Genomic DNA, 24,748 nt, shown 5'->3' with positions numbered 1-24,748 from the left:
GTCCCAGGCAGACATGTTCCTGGATGGGTTTCTGGAGCTCTTTCTGGATCCGTGAGAGCCAGAAAGGATTCTTTGGTGATGAGGTCAAAGGGGACATGTCAAACCATACAACTCTCTCCTCAGCCAATCCACTGTCGTCCTGCCAGATATGGTTCATGGTTCTCACAGGAGGGAGTCAGTTCTCTTTCCCCATATGCTCCATCAGTGTCTTGTGTCTTATTCAACAGCCATGAAATCATCTCTCATCACACCTGATTAAGATGTTTTATTGTCACATACAGTACACAGGATAGGTGCAGTGAAATGTGTTGTGTTACAGGGTCAGTCATAGTAGTACAGCACCCCTGGAGCAAATTAGGGTTAAGTGCCTTGCTCAAGGGCACTTCGACAGACTTTTCACCTTGTCGACTCGGGTATACGAACCGGAGACTTTCGCTTACTGGCCCAACGCTCTAACCTCTATGCTACATGCCATCCCACACCACTAGAATACCTTTTTTTTAAAGCATCTACTTTAGAATTTGAAGTGTTTTTTTTTTAAATTGTGTGTACTGTTTATAAAGAATACAGTTATTTCAAAGGAAACATACAATCAATGTATTATACTAGCTGCCAAAGCATATGTCCCTGGCTGTATTATCACCCGTATCCAATACCTTCCATTAGCTTGGCTTTTAAGGGGAAAGCTTGATTTAATGTAATCACAACAGAGGTACATACTATTGAAGCACTCTTTTTTTCTAGTATCATCCACTTGTCCCTTCAACCTATCACAGCCTGGACATTTTGTTCAGAAGCTTTGCATCACACAGTGTGACGGACCAATGGTGTGTGTGCTGTGATGTAATCAAAGCTACTGGGGTCAGCAGGTTATACCTCACTCCCTCCTCCAGTACAGCAGAGATCAGGGAGAAGCTGAGGAAATGTGACCCCTAAAAACATTGAAAGGTCTACAGAAGGCCAAGTGTTTCTTGACTAAATAACAAAGGAGGTTTGTAAAAGCAATGTATTCAGTGAGATAAATCATGACACACACAGCTATGTGTCTCTTTGGTGTTGTATAAAAGTAGATATTTTATTTCATTAATCTGCTGCCTTCAGAGCATTCAACCCTTAGCATAGATTTGAGATTGTCAATTGAGAAATGCCAACTGTTTTACCTCAGCCATTGGAGCTATCAAGTCAAGGGTAAATGTGCATAGCTGACATTATTTAGTAATTGAGTGATCAACAGGACAGAATATAATAAATGATTTGTAAAAAATGAAAAAAACTGTTTATGCAAGCAGGAACCAGGGGCAAGCTACAATTTCTTTAAGTGGCATTTGAGCTATTTAATGTCTCCAGAAATTACAGAACAATTACTTGCAAAGAGAAATTACACTCAACTGAAGTGGTACACTCTCTTGACAGTCAATTAGAGTTGACCGCCTTGACATGGCATTTTCTATTCAGCAGCCGTGCTTTGTAAATCACTGCCTAATAGTAATATGCAGCTGGTTCAGGGACTGAGAACTGTTTTTCCTATCTGGCCTGGATGAGACTAACGTTGAGCCTCTGATGCCACCCACTGGCGGAATCACTGTTTCCAATAACAGTTCGATATGGCTCCACTTTCTCCACTTTCTACTCTGACTCACACCTTCCCCTCAGCCTGATCCCTGATCTATGCCACTGTCCCAGGAGAGGGAGGGTGATGAGATATTAATATATCGTGCCTGTATGTGCGGGTATGTATGTTTGCCTGTGTCTCTCACTCTCCCTTACTTTGTCTCTCCTCTGCCACTATACTGCATGTCTGCCTCTCTGTCTGTAAGGTCTTCCTCTCTTGTCTCCACCATTTCCTTTTCCTGTTGTACCTCTTGCCCCTTCCTTCCTCCTCTGTCATCACCCGTTGCTGTGCAGCTCTGCTACGTAATAGCAATACCCTCTGGCCTCTAGTTCTCACAGTAACTTTTGTGATCTCAACTATGGGAAAATAAACTAAATGGGTCAAATTAGGTTATCTAAGTTATTAACTGATCACGTATGAGTCATTTACGGGTTGGCAACTACCATCTACCACAGCTCATAACAGTGTAATGATTCTATCCTACTGATTCTATTTCATGTCCTCTAACATGTCATTGGAACAGGTAACCACTAGAAAGCACTGTTGTTTAGAAAGAGGCTCATATCAAGAGATCATGGAAATTACCCAAAAATGCCTCTATGTAATTGTCTAATATGTGGGTTCAGGCATTGGCCAGCATAAACATGTTTAAAAGAACCAAGGCCTACAGCATACCAATAGAATCGGAAACACTTTCTTTCTCTTTCTGTCTCCAACTTTCTCACTTGTTCAGCTCACTGAACCAGTTAAACCATCAGCTTCAGGCAGGTTTATGTTGGTATCACAATATGCATGGTGGCTGATTTGATATCTCTCCTATCAGACCACACTGGCTGCTCCATGCTTAATGTCATTCACAACAGGATGAAATCTTGCCTGAATAATCGTATTGCTCAAGGGAGGGTCTGTTTGATCCCTAGTGTTTGGCTCCCATCATATGGCTCACCTCTCTATTGTAAGATAAGGCAGCTTGGTGTCAAACAGGCCAAGTTTTACAGGACAGACTGCATTATCTTCCCAATGGAAAGGTTAAGGTGCTCTGAATACCACGACCATCAGTCACATCTCAATCTGACAAACAATGTGACCGTGTGCCAACCTGTCAGATCCAACATGTGACCAATACTGACACAGATTCTAATGAAATCTATCAGTTGAAGGAAATTAAAAAGTTCTGTTTCTATTTTAAGAACTTGCTAAATAGCTAGCTGTCAGTTGTGATAACCACTTCTATTAATTTGTTTCATACATTTTGTATAACCACACCTTTTGACGTCAGTTATTTATCATGGAACAGATGCTTGGGCAAGTGGAGGTACCAGATGCTATATAATACAGTACCTAAGGGTTATCTGCCTATTAACTGGCTAGTGATATTAAATTAAATTACCAGCTGAGAACAAATCATGCAAAGTCATTTAGACTCGGCACACACTCCTTGCTTACGTAATTGAAGAGAACAGAGATGCAGTTTAAAAGCATTTAGCCCAACCAAACTGCACAGATGATCTCTTTGGCATTGGATTACTTGTCTGTCACGGACACAGCATTTAATGCCTGGAGATGGAATTGGTGAGAGCTGGGGTTAATTGAGACCAGTTATGGAGGGCAAGTCAAGTATCACAGTGATAACTCAAGCCTGTTTTGATGTGTGCACATGTGTTTGTGTGTGTCACCGCTGCATCTGAGGAGCCTTCTGCCTGTGAACTTGACCGTCCTTAACCTGGTCACCGTTCTGAAACAACAGCACTGCATCAGTCAAAATACATGTTGTTAATTCAGTACGTTATGATCAGCGTGTTCTGGGAGTCCACCTGCGAGCTGCACTCATGACCTAAGGGTTCAGATGAGACAGTAGTCCGTGGTGTAGGGTGACAGGGTGCATGGCCCTGGATGGTGGATAGAGAGGTGGGACTCCACTGAGAGGAAAGGGAGCGTTTTAGAGTTGTGTTCTTTGTTATTCTTTGTGTCTGTGGAGATGACCACAGCGGGGAGTTTAGAAGGCACAGAGGAGGCCGGATGCTGAGGTCGAGGGGATGTGGAGGTGTAAGGAGGAGGGCTGTGGGCTCAGTGCTCCCACTCTTCTTTAACGTGCTCCTCATGCCTCACACCACAGCAGGATCCTCCAGCACAGGGGAAAATCTAACAGAGCTTACACGGCCATGGGAGAACACATGCACTGACAAATAATCACACAAGCCCTATCACAGATCTCTCTCATTAATTGTATCTAGTCTAAAGAGTTACATTCCCACCTCCGCATGTGAACAACACAACAGAAGCTGCAGGGACATGTTGAATGTGATTTCAGAAACGTATCTCTAACAGCAGAGCAAAGACGGATATGAGGTTTCAGTCATGCAAAGAATATGTGAAGTGGCCCTGCTCTTACCCCTCACTGTCTTTCACAGAACTGAGTATGGCACAGCAAGGGTCATTGGTAGAATGCTGGTGTAAAATGGAATCCACTGCAGAGGTCACTGTTCGTTGTTGTATCTGCCTGTCTGCTCTGCTCATCCCTGTGGACTGCAATGTGACTGTGGATTGACCCTGAGAGCATTTCATATTTTCATGTAAATGCCCTTATCTTAAATGGAAAAAACTGTCGTTCACACAGGTTATATAATAACAATGATTAGCATTAAAAAAGAACAGCAATCTGAGGTTGAAATTGCAATGAAATTACAGAAACTGTGAGTGGCAATGAAAATAGAACGTTGTGGAGAGGAGAAATAAATAAAATTCACAATTTCATTTTCTTAGCACTTTCCAAATCATTCCCTTAAATGAAACAAGACAAATGTTCCCATAAGCAAAAAAAAACACATTGTTACAGTAAATGTATCTCAGAAGAGTAATATCTACATGTGTTAATTATAAACCATGTTTCAGGTGAAATGCTGTATCTAGGACTTCTATTCCTTTTGCTGTATGACTCCTGATGGCAGAAGAAAACCCTATAAGTTGGTAAGCATGCTCTTAGTCATATCAGTTGAGTGCTAATATGAGTCAATTTGATTATGTCATTCTTAAAGCCTGCCTTAAAACAAGATTCTATGAGCATATCTGTCCATCTCTTGTCAAATAAGAGAATGTCAGTCTAGTGAGAAATGCATTTGAAAGCTTGGTCAGATGGGTCAAACTCAATGTTAGAGCTCTTGGGTGAAGAGGCCCCAGACGTCCTGACCAGAGGGGCTCCTCACTGTCTGCACCAGGGCCATGCCACAGATAGTCCAACAGTACTGCATGGGAAATGTCTCCTCTAATGACAGCCCAGGGCAAGGCCAGGGCCATTGTGCATTTTGTTTACATGGCTTTGTTCACATAATTGTATCAAAAGAGAGGGCAAAAGGGCTGCACTGGCTGCACAATAGGCCTTTTGTTCACCCAACGTTTTTCATAAAACTAGACAGCAAGAGTATGTTACTATTAATGTAAAAACAACACACAAAAATGTATTTATTATCATCTGCATATTTGATTACATCCCAAGATGTTGGAGTAAATAATGTGGCAGAAATGTGTAGGCCTGTGTTGTCAAGTAGGCTTGAATGTCCTTGCTTTACTAACAGCTCCCACTTGCCTGGTCAGCTGTGCTAGTTAGACCAAGTTCACCAGATCATTAGCAGAACGAGGTAAATAAGCAATCATGTATTGATCTGGCTGAACACTGATTGAGTCCGCTGCCTTGGCTTACACATTCTCCCCCATTAAGGATAGGGGTTCCTTGAACAACTTTGTTACACTCCATGTTAGGACGGCAGAACGAGTGTGCTGTATATCATTGGGGATGTTTCCTATATTGGCCTTGTTCTAGCCCCATGGAAACTCATGTTTAGCAAAAGTAAAATAAAACTGATGTAGAATTATATTGCTAAAAGTAAATAAATCTGGATAGTGGAAAAATACGTTTGATAATTTCGCTGGACTTAATTTTCCTATGAATATAATCGAAAACCCTCTGATTCTTTTATATTATCGGCTCATGCTTCACTATACCGTTATTCCTCATAGCTGGACATAGGCTATCTTATTTTTCCATATCCATAAAATGTGGGTGGGAACGGGATGTGTACGGGAATCAAATAACAGGGAGAAGTCAGATGGCTGCGTAAATACTTGGAATTCCGTTTCCGTCGTTGTCTATTCCGTAAACTTTGACAAGCAGAAAGTTGTGTTTCTATGATAGGCTACAACAGTCTCAATAGCTTGAATATCCAGTAAAAACTGGAAATGGCTTCTTCGCCACAGAAATCACCTTCTTCTCCGACTCCAAAATCACCACCTTCAAGAAAAAAAGATGACTCTTTCCTCGGAAAACTTGGGGGAACTTTGGCCAGAAGAAAAAAGGCAAAAGAAGGTTCGTTCATTAGGCTATATTTTGTATTTATTATTAAGGCATCTACATAAAAAGGTTGACATCACGAAAGCTAAAAAATATATAAATAAAATACGATTCCTGTTGAACAGTAAGTTACATTAGGCTATATGCTATAAATATACACATTCCACCGTTTTTTTTCTTCAGAATTAATAATTTTGTTGAATAGATTAATGACAGTTTTTGCGTGAAAACAAGTTAAGAAACGTTGCTATATGGTGCTTTCATGACAACTGGGAACTCGGAAAAAACTAGGTCAAATCATGGCGTATGTGATTTTCATGTCGGAAATTCGGGGCTCTAGAAAGATGCCAGAGTTGCCGACTTTGAATTCCGAGGTGGATGAAAAAAAAAAAACATTCCCAGTCGGAGCTCGTTCTCCCCCCCAAGTTCCCAGTTGTCTTGAACACACTGAAGAATGAAGTCGGAGATTTCTGAGTTCACAGTTGTTTTGAACGCGGCAATAGTATAGGCCCACGAGTAATTGCTGAGGTGTGTCTATTTCCATGACATCATTTTGTTATACGACAACGGGGATGGTGATTGAAAGGCCCTCTTCATGTTTGATGTCTGAATCTATCATCAAATAACTGTGATAATAATTTTGATCATTTTGTTTTTGGTGAGGGGGACAGGGTCTATTTGAGTTGTATTACATTGTGTTTGTCCAAGCCATAGCAGAAGAAGGCTGTGTGTGTCTGTGTTTACAGTACACATGGCTGAGCTACTGCCATGTAAGGATAAGAGGCTGCTGATATTCCATCACAGATGTGTTCACCAAGGAATGAGGGAAAAGTTGCATGCTCTCTCCAGCACAACCACTGCCTGAGTTCAGACCAGAGGCTGCCAAGGCTTTCATAGTTTCACATTTATTTAAATCATACCTTCAATTAAGTATGAATTAGACAAGCACTTGAGTTTTTGTTGAATCTTTTTGGTAAATGAGCAAGCATCAAGTATGATTAAATGTCTGAAGCTCTATTATTGTTTATGTTTCTTGGAAGACACTTTGACCCCTTTTTTATTAATTACATTTGAAGTGTATCTTTTGATACAGACATGCCCTATATATACTCCTGAGGGGCATGTGAAAGTGAGTGTGCAGCTGAGCCCCATTCACCAAAATACTGAACAAATACCGTCCAACCTGGTCCCGTAGGGGTCTGTTCCATGGAGGGCCTCTCCGCTGCCATGACAGCAACATACAGTATTTCAATCATATGAGTGTTACTGTAAACCATGTTGTGTCTCTGCCTGTGAACTGAGGAGCAGACCTTTCAGATCAGAGAGACAGAGACAGACAGAGAGGTTTACATTATCCAGATGACGCTTTTGCGTTGGTTATACAATTTGTTGAAGAACCAAATGGATGCAGCTCTTTTAGTGTGAGGAAGGAGGAAGGTGTCTCTGTGGGTTAGGCCTGAACAGCAGAGGGAGATCTTGGTGTTGATTACTAACAGGATGTTGACATCTCCAGGGGGCGCTTTCTCTGTTTGGGAGGAAACTGAAAAAAAACATATAGTAGTTTGTTCTGCAGGCCTTTATCACGTTATGTTATGCAGCTCTGCATCAGTGCTATAGGGATCTTACTGACATATCAACTGGTCCGGACAGGAACTAGCAGTGCTGGCACCATGGCCAGACAGAGTGGTCAGGTTGTCACATCACCTGTGTGAATTCCCCACATGTGCCAATTTGCACAACGCCAGGCGAGGTAAGTGAAATGATCAGGGAAGGAGGCGGATGCTCAGGACAGCAGCTTGAGACCGAGCCTAGATCTATGAACGCCTAGCAACTGGATGGAGAGGATGGCCTTGTCCTGTGTGGGGCGATGTGTCTCAGAGAGAAAGCTTTTTTTCAAAGAGGTAATGGCTATCAGCATGGTCTGAGCTATCAGAGCAACTAACCATGAATGCTTAGTTAATAGACATACACTCTCTTACATCTACTCCAATTTACGGTAATAGTGTGATTGGCTCATTCTGGGAATCTCCCCATGTAGTATTATCACTGGCTACAATGAGGCGCTTCTTCTTATTGATCAAAGCTAGACTGAGCTCTCTCTCTCCTGGCTAACCCGAACGTGACCAAAGATAACCGGTTATAATTAGAGACATGCGTTGTGAGCCAACTTTTCCTGGTAAGACCAATGTGCCATAATACTGACAACCTGGCATGAAGAGCACAGCTTAACCTAAAGAAAAGAGCCCTAAATTGGGTGGAATCAGTGTAGAGGACAACCTTAGGTGAGTGGAGGAAAGACTCACTCTGTTATTTGTGTACATGTGAGCTTTACTGCTGAGATGATGAGGGCCAATGTTGTGTGTTGATGATGCTACTTGAATTGCCCTCCGATTTTCTCTGCTGGACACATTGTTTGTGCCTATTAACTCAATGGAGGTCTCAGCACAGTTGTATAATAATTAGCCTGTCACACATTGAGTCACGCCACTAAAGGTCTCTGCTTCTCTGCTTTTGCAGTGTCTGAGCTCCAGGAGGAGGGCATGAATGCCATCAACCTGCCACTCAGCCCCATCCCCTTTGAGCTGGACCCAGAGGACACCATGCTGGGTAAGGCCTCCACCTTCACTCCTGCAGTGTATCGCATGCCCACGCGCACAGACACACACACACACACACACACACACACACACACACACACACACACACACACACACACACACACACACACATATGCTCTCTCTTTCTCCCTCTTTCAAATCAAAGCAAATGTTATTTGTCACATGCGCCGAATACAACAAGTGTAGACCTTACCATGAAATGCTTACTTACAAGCCCTTAACCACCATTGCAGTTCAAGAAGAGTTAAGAAAATATTTACCAAATAAACTCAAGTAAAAGTAACCCAATAATGAGGCTATATACAGGGAGTACCGGTACCGAGTCAGTGTGCGGGGGTACAGGTTAGTTGAGGTCATTTTTTACAGCAGTCTTATGGCTTGAGTGTAGAAGCTCAAGGTGTTTGGTCCTAGACTTGGCACTCCGGGACCGCTTGCCGTGCAGTAGCAGAGAAAATAGTCTATGACTTGGGTGACTGGAGTCTCAGACAATTTTATGGGCTTTCCTCTGACACCGCCTATTATACAGGTCCTGGATGGCAGGAAGCTTGGCCCCAGTAATGTACTGGGTCGTACGCACTACCTTCTGTAGGGCCTTACGATCAGATGCTGAGCAGTTGCCATACCAGGTGGTGATGCAACCTGTTAGGATGCTCTCAATGGTGCAGCTGTAGAACCTTTTGAGGATCTGGGGACCCATGCTAAATCTTTTCAGTCTCCTGAGGGGGGAAATGTTTTGTTGTGTCTTCTTCACGACTGTCTTGGTGTTTTTGGACCATGATAGTTTTTAGCTGATGTGGACAACAAGGAACTTGAAACTCTCGAGCTGCTCCACTACAGCCCTGTTGATGTTAATGGGGGCCTGTTTGGCTCACCTTTTCCTGTAGTCCATGATCAGCTCCTTTGTCTTGCTCACATTGAGGGAGAGGTTGTTGTCCTGGCACCACACTGCCGGTTCTCCGACCTCCACCCTATAGACCATCTTCATTGTTGTGTCGTCAGCAAACTCTCATGCACTCTCTCATTGTCTATATTCTATGTGTGTGTGTGTGTGTGTGTGTGTGTGTGTGTGGTTCTAGAGGAGAATGAGGTCCGCACCATGGTTGACCCTAACTCCAGGAATGACCCCAAACTGCAAGAACTGATGAAGGTGTGAGATATGAAATGACTGCCGTATGTCACAATCAAAGCATTGGAAAGCGATATTATGTGCCTTATGAATGTACAGTTTGTATGTGCCTGTTAATTTCTATATAAGGTTTTGTATGCAGGTACTCATAGACTGGATCAATGATGTGCTGGTGGGGGAGAGAATCATTGTCAAAGACCTGGCTGAGGACCTCTACGATGGGCAGGTTCTGCAGAAACTATTTGGTAAAGTATTTAATTCCCTCCAAAACATCCCTTCTATGCTTGCAATGCAGCACATTATCCTCTGGTATTTGTCTGATTCCAATTGGATTTGATGGTCCTCCCTGTGTTCTCATTGTATGTGACAATAAAACATATTTATTTATCTTTGTATTACAGAGAAGCTGGAGGGTGAGCGGCTGAATGTGGCTGAGGTGACCCAGTCTGAGATAGCCCAGAAGCAGAAGTTGCAGACAGTTCTGGAGAAGATCAACGACACTCTGAAGGTCTCAATCAGAAACATCAAATGGACCATTGACTGTAGGTGACATGTTTCACAGAGAGCTGTTTCACTCGAATCCCTGGTATTCTATTAATTTGTTAATAAACCATTTGGAATGTGTTGATCAAAATTATAATTATGCCAATGGTGTGTGTAAAAGACAATGTAAAGGTAATGTAATAAGGTCATTATTCTTTTTTACCCTGCTTGTTTGGTCATTTTGTTGGGTGACAGAGAGGCACAGAGAAAGTTCACATTGGACTAATCTGCACCCTGCGGACCCTCTGACATTATGACCATAGAAGGAATCCCTGTCTCAAGTGGTGGGAGGTCACGGTACACAGCAGGTCAACGAAAAAAAATCATTTTTCAATTCGATTTTTTGCCATGTTTATTTTTTAAGAATATGCTGAAGCCATGTTTTTTTTCTCCATTGGTTTATTGTTCTTTGGTGTATTGCAACCTTCTAATTCTCTTAAATTTCAGTTTAATTTTCGGTTTATCCTTTGTAGATGATCTAAAAGCACTTGAGGAAATCAATAGGATTGTTTCTGACTGTGATCAAAGGACAGCTAATCCCTTTGTTTTTCACTCATATCCTCCCATACATACGGGTTCTCTAAATAGTAAATGTAATATTTTTGTGGTAAATGAGCATGTTTGGAATTCCATCTTTCAAGAAGCTGTAATTTGCAGCTCGGTGTATCAGTCACATGGATCGCTTTGACACAACAGACAACAAGAATGGAATTGGTTGTAACAGTTTTCTAACAAAGGCACATTACTTCTACCCCAAAGACACAAGTTCAGTTTGTACCTGACACGGAGTTCATCGTTTTGTTTTTGACCTTTGTTTAACCTTCAACTTGGCATTGTGAAAGCTGAGAGTCGCCTATCTTGCTAATTGTGAAAAAAGAGAATTCCTTATCTGAACCCTGCTCCAGTGCACCAGCGTGTGCATCATCTGTTAAATGACAATGCCCAGTGGATGTACTATAACATTCCTCTTGTTCCTCCCCTCTTTCCTTTCCTATGTTCTCCCCTAGCTGTCCATGCTAAAAGCATCGTGGCCATTCTCCATTTATTGGTGGCGCTGTCTCAGCACTGCCGCGCCCCCATCCGCCTACCTGATCATGTGTCCATTCAAGTTGTGGTTGTACAGGTATAGTCCTTTCCTGATACATTTTGTACTATGAAAAGGGAAACCCTGAAAAAAGTGAAATATTTGTCAAATGTCATAATTGTCTGTTTTTCCCTACAGAAACGGGAGGGGATCCTGCAGTCTCGCCAGGTTCAGGAAGAGATCACAGGGAACACGGAGTATGTGTTCACTGTCATCCTTTTTTAACTAACTATGTGCAGATGTCTGGATGAAACTACCCAACTTGTCCTGTCTTCCACAAGGCCTTTATCAGACCCTCAGGGTATGAAGAGAAAATGTTGGAAAATTGTTTAGAGGCAGCCAAGAAAATGAAGGCCAATGTTTAAGGAAAGATGGCCTTAGAAACTTGTCAGTGACGATTATGTTAATTGTATCATTTGCTTTCCATATTCAAAGTTAATGGAGGTATAAGTATGAGGGACGAGAACCGAACACAATCATGTACTTTGCCTTGGAAAGGTCATTCAAAACCAGGTGATTATAGGGCGAATCACATGTCTGTAAATATCTGTTTACAAATTAGTCAGCAAATGAGTCCGCTGGGCATTGAAGCAGTTGAAACAATTGAGGGACTGATGAGGGGAATGGAACGGCCTCTCCCGGCCTCGCGTTAAAGCGGAAAGACAATGCAGACACGCCAACACCTTGGGGGGTTGATATGGACAGTTGGAGCCCCATGCTGATGGGCAGATTTAGTGAGGGGAGGAGGGTTTGGGGGTTCTGCTCCTGCCAGCCACACCACTGCTTTATGGAGCTGCATCTGATTAATAGTGGTCCAACGGGTGCAAATCAGCTCTGGAGATAAGAGGGAGGGGCCCTGGGCTGTTGTCCTGCGAGGGGCAGCAGCTGCTCAAGCATGTCTCTGCCGGGGAAGATTGGACCGTAAAGACAAGCCACTGCCTCCCGGGCACATGTCCACCAGGCAGGCCCACCACACAGCGTTTGATCGGACTGCTCCTGGGATAGAACCACAACGCAAATCTCTTTGTTTGTCTTTCCGCCTGGCTTTCTTGATTAGACCATCTGCATTCAGTTAATATTTTCCAGTTTAAACAAAGTCCAAGTTAATTTTTTCTTCTCATTTGAACTTGTCTGTTTCGTCTAATGTCGGTCTCCAGCGCTGTGATTACACAGTCCGATACCAGTGCTGAAATATTTTGTTCTCTTCTCTTGCAGGGCTCTATCAGGAAGACATGGTAAGCATTTTCAAAATGTGTCATATTACCATGTATTCATTTGAGTTAATGAGTCATTACATTATATATTATATTGTATTACTTCTGTGTTACTAAAATGAACATTCTGTTATTGTAATCATTTAACCTCTATTCAATTTCAGAGCGAGATGCGTTTGACACTTTGTTTGACCATGCACCAGACAAGCTGAATGTGGTGAAAAAGGCAAGTCTCCATCCTAATTTGAAAAATCGAAGGTATTCATTGTTTGTGTAACATTAAAAATGACTGAATACCTGCCCTTATTGCAGACTCTGATCACCTTTGTGAACAAGCACTTGAACAAGTTGAACCTGGAGGTGTCTGAATTGGACACACAGGTGAGATTACTTTGTTTCCCTTTTAATATACCTGCTTATGAACATGGTCATTATTGGTATGTTGTTCTACCTGTCATGCAGTTTGCTGATGGTGTGTACCTGGTGTTACTGATGGGACTGCTTGAGGGCTACTTTGTTCCTCTCTTCAACTTCTTCCTAACGCCAGAGCATTTTGACCAAAAGGTAGGCTACATTGTGAAAGTTTACAGTGAGCTGCTTACTGGACTGGCATGCCTCATGCTGGATCTCTTTTCCCATATAGGTGCACAATGTGGCTTTCTCCTTTGAGCTGATGCAAGATGGAAGCCTGGAGAAACCCAAGCCACGGGCAGAGGGTGGGTGACTTCATTCTGTACACATACAGTGGGGCAAAAAAGTATTTAGTCAGCCACCAATTGTGCAAGTTCTCCCACTTAAAAGGATGAGAGGCCTGTAATTTTCATCATAGGTACACTTCAACTATGACGGACAAAATTAGAAAAAATCCAGAAAATCTAATTGTAGGATTTTTAATTAATTTATTTGCAAAGTATTTGGTCAATAACAAAAGTTCATCTCAATACTTTGTTATATACTCTTTGTTGGCAATGACAGAGGTCAAACGTTTTCTGTAAGTCTTCACAAGGTTTTCACACACTGTTGCTGGTATTTTGGCCCCATTCCTCCATGCAGATCTCCTCTAGAGCAGTAATGTTTTGGGGCTGTTGCTGGGCAACACGGACTTTCAACTCCCCCCAAAGATTTTCTATGGGGTTGAGATCTGGAGACTGGCTTGGCCACTCCAGGACCTTGAAATGCTTCTTACGAAGCCACTCCTTCGTTGCCCAGGCGGTGTGTTTGGGATCATTGTTATGCTGAAAGACCCAGCCACGTTTCATCTTCAATGCCCTTGCTGATGGTAGGCTTTGTTACTTTGGTCCCAGCTCTCTGCAGGTCATTCACTAGGTCCACCCGTGTGGTTCTGGGATTTTTGCTCACTGTTCTTGTGATCATTTTGACCCCACGGGGTGAGATCTTGCGTGGAGCCCCAGATCAAGGGAGATTATCAGTGGTCTTGTATGTCTTCCATTTCCTAATAATTGCTCCCACAGTTGATTTCTTCAAACCAAGCTACTTACAAGCTACTTGCAGATTTGTCTTCCCAGCCTGGTGCAGGTCTACAATTTTTTTTCTGGTGTCCTTTGACAGCTCTTTGGTCTTGGCCATAGTGGAGTTTGGAGTGTGACTGTTTGAGGTTGTGGACAGGTGTCTTTTATACTGATAACAAGTTCAAACAGGTGCCATTAATACAGGTAACGAGTGGAGGACAGATGAGCCTCTTAAAGAAGAAGTTACAGGTCTGTGAGAGCCAGAAATCTTGCTTGTTTGTAGGTGACCAAATACTTATTTTCCACCATAATTTGCAAATATATATTTATTAAAAATCCTACAATGTGATTTTCTGGATTTTTTTTTCTCATTTTGTCTGTCATAGTTGAAGTGTACCTATGATGAAAATTACAGGCCCCTTTCTTCCTTTTAAGTGGGAGAACTTGCACAATTGGTGGCTGACTAAATATTTTTTTGCCCCACTGTACATTGTTTCTGAAAGAAAGATATGTGACAACAGAATTTCAACATTTTGTATAAACAAAATATAAAAATATTTAAAAAATATATAAATTGGCAATATTTTTCCCTTGGGGCAGTATTCACTCAACACTCTATATATAATCAGAGCATGCCTTCTAATCATAACAACCAAGGGAGAGCGCACATATTTCCATTTTAGTCATTCAGCAGACACTCTTATCCAAAGTGAATTATAGGCACTACTTTGCTCAAGCGCAAATCAACAAAATGTTCACCTAGTCGGTCGGCTTGGGGAATTGAACCAGCAACCTTTCAGTTACTGGCCCAACGCTTTTAACCGCTAGGCTACCTGCCGCCCTATTTGATGTGGGATTACTTTTCCTCCTGGCTATTACTATGTGACCGTTGTGTTAATTGAAGTATGGCCTGTAATAGTTTTAATGGTACGGTCAAGCACCAGTGAGTGGCACATGATGACTGCATTGGGCTGTAACATTAAGTGTTCCCCTTTTGCTTTGATTTAAAGGTGGTTGCATGCCAAATTATAGCAATAGGTCTACTTAAAGCGCACTGCAATCAAAACAGCTTCATGGAAGCATCTGTTTTTATAATGCATCTTTCCTCACAGCGTAGCTGAAAGAGGCCAGTTTTTTGCCTCACTGGTTGTAATGGGCTAATGTAGATCTTATAGGTGTTGTGTCTTAAGTATACAGTAGCTAGCAACCGGAGCTGGTTCAAATTACAGGCAATGTTTGAAGAAGGTATCATATAGCATGTAAATCGTAGCTCTGAATCTGGGTCATTTTAGATGATTTTCTAGTAAATGTTTCCCAGACTAAAGTCTGCCTTTGGTTTTTCTGATTTTTTTGGCAGATATTGTGAACTGTGACCTGAAGTCTACTCTGAGGGTACTCTACAACCTCTTCACCAAATACAGAAATGTGGAGTAAAGACGGGAGCTTCACCGTTCATTCAGTTATATCGACGTATCTATCAAGCAAATGCCCTGTTTAGATGTATATTTCAGGGCAAACACAATGCATCTAATAGGGAGAGCACACCTGTGTTAGCTTTGTCCTGCTGAAGGCTCACTAAAACACAAGTACAGTATGTTGTAAAGTACTTGGATATGAAAAGACAGATATATTTCAGTATTATTGAAGGTTAACTTAATGAATTGTTGATTATGCCGTTGTATTGTTGAGTCAATTGCCATGTTGAATTGTTCTTGCCCATGTCATTCCGGGCCGACACCGTTTGAAGTCTACTTGGATTCACTTGCGACTACATGAAGGATCAGAATATAGATGTATTGAATGTATGACAGCTGAGTGTGTGCTTATCAAAGTATTTACTTCCAACTTTTGAAAGAAATCAGAAGTTTTGAATTGGCTCAGAGTGTTTTTGATTTTTGTGCTTATAAAGCAGTGGGACCACACAGTACGCACTATTAATTTATATACTGCCAGGCTGCATATCTTTACCTTTGTTTGGTTTATGTCTAATTTTATATATTTTAATACTGGTCATTGTGCTTTAAAAATAGTCTACCTTTTAGTGACATTTTGGCTCATCATTTACCAAAGATGATAGTCTTTTAGATAAATTATATGAAGCTGTTCGTCTTAAAAATATTTTGTACTTATCCAAAGCATGATGTATGGCTAATTTTGACTCTTTGTTTATAATCTATTCATAAAAAAGGTTTGTAAAGTAATGTTCCAGAGCAGTGTTTACTAAAACTACAGAACAGCAAGACCCCAGTACAGTGCCAGTTTCAAGAGTGGAGTATGAATTCAAACGATAAAACATACACTATATTCAACAGAACTAGCTAGTAGTGCTGAGAATGTAGTGTGGGAATTTGACCAAAATTGATTCCGTTGTGTACTTTAATTTGAAGGTCGTAATCATTTCTTCCTATGTTGTGGTCTTGAGTGCAGTTTTGATTATGGGCCTTGTGCTGTAGCAAACTTGTGGCATTCCTTCCCATGAATCCTGTATGCTCTGTATTGTTAATATGCCATATCATCAAGTGAAATATAGAAGAGCACAAGAAAATGTGGCACCCGAGTGGCACAGGGGTCTAAGGCACTGCATCTCAGTGCTAGAGGTGTCACTACAGACACCTGGGTTTGAATCCAAGCTGTATCACAACCCGGCTGTGATTGGGAGTCCAATAGGGCGTCGTGCAATTGGCCCAGCGTCGTCCAGGTTTGGCCGGTGTAGGCCGTCATTGTAAATAAGAATTTGTTTATAACTGACTTGCCTTTTTTAAATACATTTTTTAAATACCATCAGGATTTGGTGGTTTTAACATAACTTTACCCAACTTTCATTACACCTGACATTGTACCATTTCATAGACAAATAATACTGTGTGGGACTGTGGGTGTTGGTGGAAGTGGCTGCTTTACAACGAAAACTTAGCTTACAGTATTCCCAAGAAGTAGAGGTGCTCTACATGCAATTCATGAATGAATTTGCTAACCACACACTGACGGAGTGGCTTTGCTAAGTGCTTAGCTGCGAATAGGAAGGTCACATTTTTCCTTTGAGTAACAACACTACTGAGCACAGCACGTAATGCATGACAAGGGCACAATAGAAGTTTCAGTGGAATTTCTTTGTGCCTGATTTGATCTATGTAGCATGTTTCTTTTATTTAATTGCTTCTTTTTAGGAGTTGAAATTCACTTCTTTCAATTTACAGACACTTAAGATTAGTTAAGATGATTTTAGTGTGTCATGTCAACTAATTTAATTCAGCACAGAAATAAGTGAGTGGAGAAATGAGTGAGTTACCTAAAGTAGAACATACTCATAGCTCAGTTCTTTGTTTCTTGATATTTCTGTTTTTACTCTTGGTCATATCTCTTGTGAACTGAGTTGCTATCTTTCTATACATCATACTGTATAACCTCTGACCCTCTGTCTTCATCTTGCTTTTTGTGGTGCGTTTAACAAATACCACTATTTCCATGAATTGAAGCTCAGACCTTTAGGGGAGAATGTGACAATGTATTTCGGTACTTCATTGTCCTGACACATTTCTGGTCATGCTATTATCAGTCAAGCCCAGAGACTAAGAGCTCTGCGTTTTCATCAGAAAGCTGAAATGACCATCCATAATCAACCATTGTGCGCAAAGGTGTTTTGAACAGGAGCCTTTGCAGCCATTAAAGTAATTACCCTCCCATCGCATCTTCTACATCCCTCCCTCCATTCATTATATAAAATAAGCCTCTACGCATGACTAACAGACATGATACTCTCTTGCCTCTGTAGTGTAAGATCTGCTCTTATGCTGAGAAAACAGACGCACACACAAAAGGTGAAGTAAGAAGTGAGTAATACTACTGATAAGTGGTTCATAGTTATTACAGGGTTGGCACTTTATGTTGGCATCTATTGATTGGCACCATGGATTCTGATCTGAAAGAGTGAATTGGTCCTTCATTGAAGTTACTTGAAAGCTCCTATTTTCTATGTAGCATATGAGTGTAAAGGCTTTACCTTGTACTCCTTTTGTATGGATGGTTTGTTACATTTCTTGCTGAAGATTGCTTAAGCCATTTTCCCTGTGTGCAATCAGTTTTTTCCTTTCCATGATTCTTCACACATATTTCAACAATAGATTGAAGATATTGATTTATGTTTGGTAAGAGTTTTGAGATTTTCTGTAATTAAATCCCGTCAAAAAATTAGCAGATAGGCAGCAATACATATCACGTTTAGAGACACATCATTCCTGTTTGTTGCTTAAAGACATTTCTAAAGGGAGATATTCTTAATTTGCTTAAAGATCTACAGCACTAAAATGATTTTTTTTCTAGATGGCAGGACATGAAACTCTGCTTTAAAAACATGTTTTTGTGTGATACTATAAAACCCTCTGCCTCATACAATCTGCACTCCCATCTGGTTTTAATCACATTTTAGAAATCGGTTATGCCATAATCTCTCTCCAATGGCTGTGGTTTACTGGCAGATACCTTCTGCTGAATAGACAGTGAAGTTTGTAGATGGAAAGTCCTGCTCGGTTTAGATTAATCTACAGTTGAAGTCGGACGTTTACATACACTTAGGTTGGAGTCGTTAAAACTCGTTTTTCAACCACTCCACAAATTTCTTGTTAACAAACTATAGTTTTGGCAAGTCGATTAGTACATGTACTTTGTGCATGACACAAGTAGTTTTTTCAACAATTGTTTACAGTCAGATTATTTCACTTATAATTCACTGTATCACAATTCCAGTGGGTCAGAGGTTTACATACACTATGTTGACTGTGCCTTTAAACAGCTTGGAAAATTCCAGAAAATGATATCATGGCTGTAGAAGCTTCTGATAGGCTAATTGACATCATTTGATTCAATTGGAGGTGTACCTGTGGATGTATTTCAAGGCCTACCTTCAAACTCAGTGCCTCTTTGCTTGACATCATGGGAAAATCAAAAGAAATCAGCCAAGACCATAGAACATAATTGTAGACCTCCACAAGTCTGGTTCGTCCTTGGGAGCAATTTCCAAACGCTTGAAGGTACCACGTTCATCTATACAAACAATAGTACGCAAGTATAAACACCATGGGATCACGCAGCCGTCATACCACTCAGGAAGGAGACGCGTTCTGTCTCCTAGAGATGAACGTACTTGGGTGGGAAAAGTGCAAATCAATCCCAGAACAACAGCAAAGGACCTTGTGAAGATGCTGGAGGAAACAGGTACAAAAGTATCTGTATCCACTGTAAAACGAGTCCTATATCGACATAACTTGAAAGGCCGCTTAGCAAGGAAGAAGCCACTGCTTCAAAACCGCCATAAAAAAGCCAGTCTACGGTTTGCAACTGCACATGGGGACAAAGATTGTACTTTTTGGAGAATTGTCCTCTGGTCTGATGAAACACAAATAGAACTGTTTGGCCATAATGACCATTGTTATGTTTGGAGGAAAAAGGGGGAGGCTTGCAACCCAAAGAACACCATCCCAATCGTGAAGGAAGTTAAAGCTTGGTCGCAAATGGGTCTTCCAAATGGACAATGATCCCAAGCATACTTCCAAAGTTGTGGCAAAATGGCTTAAGGACAACAAAGTCAAGGTATTGGAGTGGCCATCACAAAGCCCTCACCTTAATCCTATAGAAAAGTTGTGGGCAGAACTGAAAAAGCATATGTGAGCAAGGAGGCCTACAAACCTTACTCAGTTACTCAAGCTCTGTCAGGAGGAATGGGCCAAAATTCACCTAACCTATTGTGGGAAGCTTATGGAAGGCTACCTGAAATGTTTGACCCAAGTTAATCAATTTAAAGTCAATGCTACCAAATACTAATTGAGTGTATGTATGTTAACTTCTGACCCATTGGGAATGTGATGAAAGAAATAAAAGCTGAAATAAATCATTCTCTACTATTATTCTGACATTTCACATTCTTAAAATAAAGTGGTGATCATAACTGACCTATAACAGGGAATTTTTACTAGGGTTAAATGTCAGGAATTGTGAAAAGCTGAGTTTAAATTTATTTGGCTAAAATGTAATGTAAACTTCCAAACTTCAACAGTATCTGTTTTACATGCAATGCTGTGAAAGAAAAACACTATTTCAATGAATAATGTGTTGACCAGGACTTATGTGTCTTATTTAATGATTACCAGTTAGCTCTTTAAGAAGTTACCTCTTCAAGAAGTTTATATACTTTGTTGGGGGTAATCAAATTTCCAGAAAAACCTGTAGCTGTTCTTCGTTCTATTTACATTGTGTCAGGTTACTACAAAACAGACAATTGATTAACTCATCCACTCTCTCCCTTGCTATTTGTATTGATCTGGCAGAGGGTGTAATTATGAAGAGATAAGATATGTGAATAAAGATTGCGCCTGGTCTGTTCTTCTCAATGCAGGGTAGGGTTGGTAGGATTCATGCTTACTGTATAATGGTCTTCCAGTACCTTAGGAGTTGTACTCAAAGAAGAAAATGTTCTCCACATGGTTGCACACTTATCCTTCATGTGATGTGATTCTGAAATAGCACATAGTCCTCTATGATGAGACAACAATGAAAGGATCTGCATGGCCACGTTGGCAGCATCATGTGATAGGGTCCTTGTTGTTCTCTGTAGTGCAGGATTGGTACATTGACATGCCTCTGACTACCAGGATGACCATCAAAGGCAGCAGGCATCGATCCATATCTTCAAACACTGCATTATGGAATTGAATTAAAGAGACATTTAGTGCACAAACATTTAGACATCAAAACGTCAGCTGTTGCCTGGAGACTAGTGAAACTGGCTAAGTGTCTGCACCCTCAGAGAGCGAGAGAGAGAAAGAGAGAGAGGATGAACGGATGGACGGGCAGATTGTCTGTATGTATGTCAGTTCAGAGGGTAAGCATGGTAAGGAGTGAAATTGCCCCTCCTTGTGAGAGGCCCAAGTGTACCCTGTTATCCACTGTCTGTAATTCAGTCTGCCTGCTGAATTCACTGCTGGACTATGCAGTAATTCAAGTTTTGCCCTTTGTCACAATTTGGCCTTTTGTCAAGGCACTTTTTTGCTGTCAATTACTATTGAATATTCATTTATATACACAGATAAATATATTTTCCAACTTTGAGATTACATCATAATTTCCCAGCTTAAAATTACATCCTCATACTTCATTGTTTTCAACTGTCTTCAATTTCTCATTGTTCAATACATCACAATAATTGGTCATGGAAAGTTAATTTGAAGTGGGGGCTGTGTACAGTGTTGAAAGTTTTAAGGTCACATGAAGTTGGACCTTAGAGAGAGAACATTTGCAATTATGTGTCAGTCGTTGACTGAGCTCTGGCTCTACTATGGCCTGGTCATACTGTACCATGTGTTATTGACTGTACGTTTGTTTAACCCATGTGCAACTCTGTGTTTGTGTCACACTTTCTTTGCTTTATCTTGGCCAGGTCGCAGTTGTAAATGAGAACTTGTTCTCAACTGGCTTACCTGGTTAAATAAAGGTGAAATAAAAAATAAATAAAATAAAAGTAGTCGACATATGCAGCTCACTCAATGTTCCTTAGTATGTTCACAAAGCACTGTTTCTAAGTGACCACAAGATGGCATCTGCTAACACAGTTGGTTTGTTTGCATGATGCACTTGAATGTCTATAGTTCCCAAACAAACTCCAACGCATGTCCAATTTTGGCCAATGTCAACACAAAAATGGCCACACACTATGATATACTGTTTTGTTATAATAATTTAACCTTCAGGTGTTGAGGAATCATTCTGGTATTTCATTTTCAGAAAAACATTTTACTTTATGTAAGATACACTTAATTTGAAATCAATTTAAGTGATCATATTGACCCAGAGCCACCTTAGGTATTACCAATTTCTCTATATATTTTGATTGAAATTATGTGAGCTTTTTCCACCAGAGAGAATGGTCCTCAGCTCCTTGCTAACCCCTCTCTTATCTTCTAATAAAGTGAATCAGTGTGCCGTCAAAACAGAGAGCCAGTGATGGTCTGCACCTGCCCTCCCAGGGCTGCCTGATTAGGAGAGGTCGGAGGGCAGGGCAGCCGGTTCACCTCTCTCCCCATCCTCCCCAACCAGCAGCACCTCAGGGCTCCAGAAGGCTCCAGTTCAAAGCCCTGCCACACTAGACCTGTAGGGCCTTATCTGCCCTGGTGTCAGGCAGCAGGCAGCTATCCCTGGAGGCTTCTGTAGTGACAAATGGTACTGTAGAGCGCAAATCCTTATCTGGAGTAAGACCTATGTAGTTAAGACTGAATGAGAAATGTGTCATATAAAAAAGTGGCCTGTTTGAATTAATATTCTAAACTTTTTAAAGATGTCAATGTTAAAAACAATGATCTGTGAACGAATACATAATTATTACAAATTAGCCCCCCCCCCACCACTAAAATCCTTGCTGTGAGGTTTCTGTCCTCCCTTATTCCACCCCCACTCCTATTGCTCTGTGGCCACACCCAGTCATAAAAGAGTTTGATAGGCTGTGTGTGAATAAGGGGTGGGGACAGAAACCTGCAATGTCTGTTTTGGGGTAAACAGTTCAGCCGTGTTGAGCACTGTCTTCTCCCCTCACCACATGCAGTGGTCCTTTGTAACAATTCACACAGATTCAATGATTAGTCTTGGTAAAATTTGCCAGTGGAGACACACGAGAATGTTACGTTTTCACGTGCACTGATAAATAATTCAGGTCATACAGAAATGTGTTTCCATGCTGTCAGATAACACTTTTATGGCTTCATTATGACATGTAATATCTATTGTAATGTGTACTATTAACTCAGTTTAACTTGTTCACCTACACATCGGAAGGAATAAGGAATAACAACACATTCTACACTGAAATTAGTGTTGGTTCAATATTGTACCTTGTCAAATGCCGTCCAAACTGGGTACAAACATGCACACACACACACACACACACACACATTTTCATATGGCCACATTTCCTGGATGCAATCTGCCAGGCGACTCATGTGCCCGATAAGGCAATGAGAACTGGCTCTGATGTAAGGCTATGAACCATTTTACAGTTTGCCATTATGCTGGGATCCATCGGTGGGCTTCCTGGATATGCAGGGCTAATATTTAACAAGGAGCTTGTGAAACACTGTCGACAGATGACCCCATGGCTGTGAATGAATCACCGCTGTGACTGTACTCAGGTGTTGGTGTGCTGTCACATGTGCTGTGCTAGCAGAGTTTGTTCCTCTAGGGCTTGCTGCATTTGCATAGATAAGACTCCCTTTTGATGGTTAATAGGTTGGTATTGAGGGAACAGACACCACTCTGGAGAAGAGAGAAGCTGATAAGATAAGGGGCCCTTGGAAAGCAGACATGCAGTCGGTGGTTAAGAATCACAGCTTAAAGTAGAGCTCCCCCAAGATTATGCAATTGAGACTGCCTGATATAAGGAATATGGAAGTGAACCACAATTTAAATGAAATTTCAAATGAGGATGTTGTTGACTGGCAATCCATGTGTGCGTGATACTATCTATAGTTCAAGAGCAAAACCCCACCTCTCTCCCTCTTCACCCACCTCTCTCTCTTGCCTGCTCTCTTCCTCTGTCTCTCTTTTCTAAACATGCACAGACAGGTGTTACAAGTGTTGATGGATGTCTTCAAAAAGCCAGCCATTCATCTTCATAGATCTCTCTTTATAAGAATTGGTGTCAAAACATTGCCTCCTAATGGATGGCTTGCACGGACACGATCAGACATGTAGCCCAAACCAGGTTTGCTGTAAGCAAACTTGCTCTATGTTCTTTGACATGTCTTATGATTGTCTGCTCTCCCATATTACCAGTTTGTACTTCATAATTCCCACTCCCATGTGGTTGTACTGGCATGGTTCTCTCCACAGGCTCACAAGGTCTAGCCAACAGTTCTATTCTGCTTGTGTCTCAGATGATACTGTATCGAAGATATAGTTCTGAATTTTTTTTGTTTACCTTTATTTTACTAGGCAAGTCAGTTAAGAACAAATTCTTATTTTCAATGACGGCCTAGGAACATTTACATTACATTTAAGTCATTTAGCAGACGCTCTTATCCAGAGCGACTTACAAGTTAATTTTTTTTTTTTTTTTTTTAACCTTTATTTAACCAGGCAAGTCAGTTAAGAACACATTCTTATTTTTCAATGACGGCCTGGGAACAGTGGGTTAACTGCCTGTTCAGGGGCAGAACGACAGATTTGTACCTTGTCAGCTCGGGGATTTCAACCTGCAACCTTTCAGTTACTAGTCCAACGCTCTAACCACTAGTCCTACCCTGCCGCCCCATATATGAGTCCCACTGATGTTACATTTACAACACATGCAGCTACCGAAGTATGAGAGGCAGGTGACAGATGTTCAACCTGATAAATGTTTCTAAATGTGCTCCATTTCATGTCCCAGCTGTGGAAGTGTCAAATAAAACATGTCAGTGTTGTATTCACATCATATATTTATCAAGCAACAACATTTGAAATGACTGACATGGTTATGATAAAGGTACTACTTTTATTCAGCTTTATTGAGGTAGATGATTAAAATCGAATGAACTAACTTCACAAAGAAATCCCATCTTCTTTCTCCTACCAATTTGAATTCGACATGTGAGGTCATTCTTCTTATTTTTTCCCCGCTTGTCCCTCCTATCAACCATAATCTAGGGCTGTTCGGTTCGGGATGACGCCACCTGTGCTCCGCCCCCAATGCAAACTCGCTCTTCGCGTTCATTTCAT

The 24,748-nt window shown here is 41.2% G+C and overlaps 1 protein-coding gene across 1 annotated transcript; it reads left to right on the top strand.

The window, feature by feature from the left end:
• The first annotated feature begins 5,661 nt into the window (after positions 1–5,661).
• Positions 5,662–16,792, top strand: parvab (parvin, alpha b). The gene is made up of 13 exons (XM_064978390.1): positions 5,662–5,972; positions 8,475–8,564; positions 9,652–9,722; positions 9,844–9,946; positions 10,103–10,243; positions 11,252–11,367; positions 11,467–11,525; positions 12,544–12,563; positions 12,707–12,768; positions 12,855–12,923; positions 13,005–13,106; positions 13,186–13,258; positions 15,369–16,792. The coding sequence occupies exons 1-13, from the start codon at positions 5,846–5,848 to the stop codon at positions 15,443–15,445; spliced, it is 1,110 nt and encodes a 369-aa protein (XP_064834462.1). The 5' UTR covers positions 5,662–5,845; the 3' UTR covers positions 15,446–16,792.
• The last annotated feature ends 7,956 nt before the right edge of the window (positions 16,793–24,748 follow it).

The sequence above is a fragment of the Oncorhynchus masou genome, chromosome 1 (assembly GCF_036934945.1).
Source record: "Oncorhynchus masou masou isolate Uvic2021 chromosome 1, UVic_Omas_1.1, whole genome shotgun sequence".
NCBI classification, from domain to species: Eukaryota; Metazoa; Chordata; class Actinopteri; order Salmoniformes; family Salmonidae; genus Oncorhynchus; species Oncorhynchus masou.
Note: the sequence above shows the minus strand (reverse complement) of the source record. Positions and strands in the feature narration are given on the sequence as shown.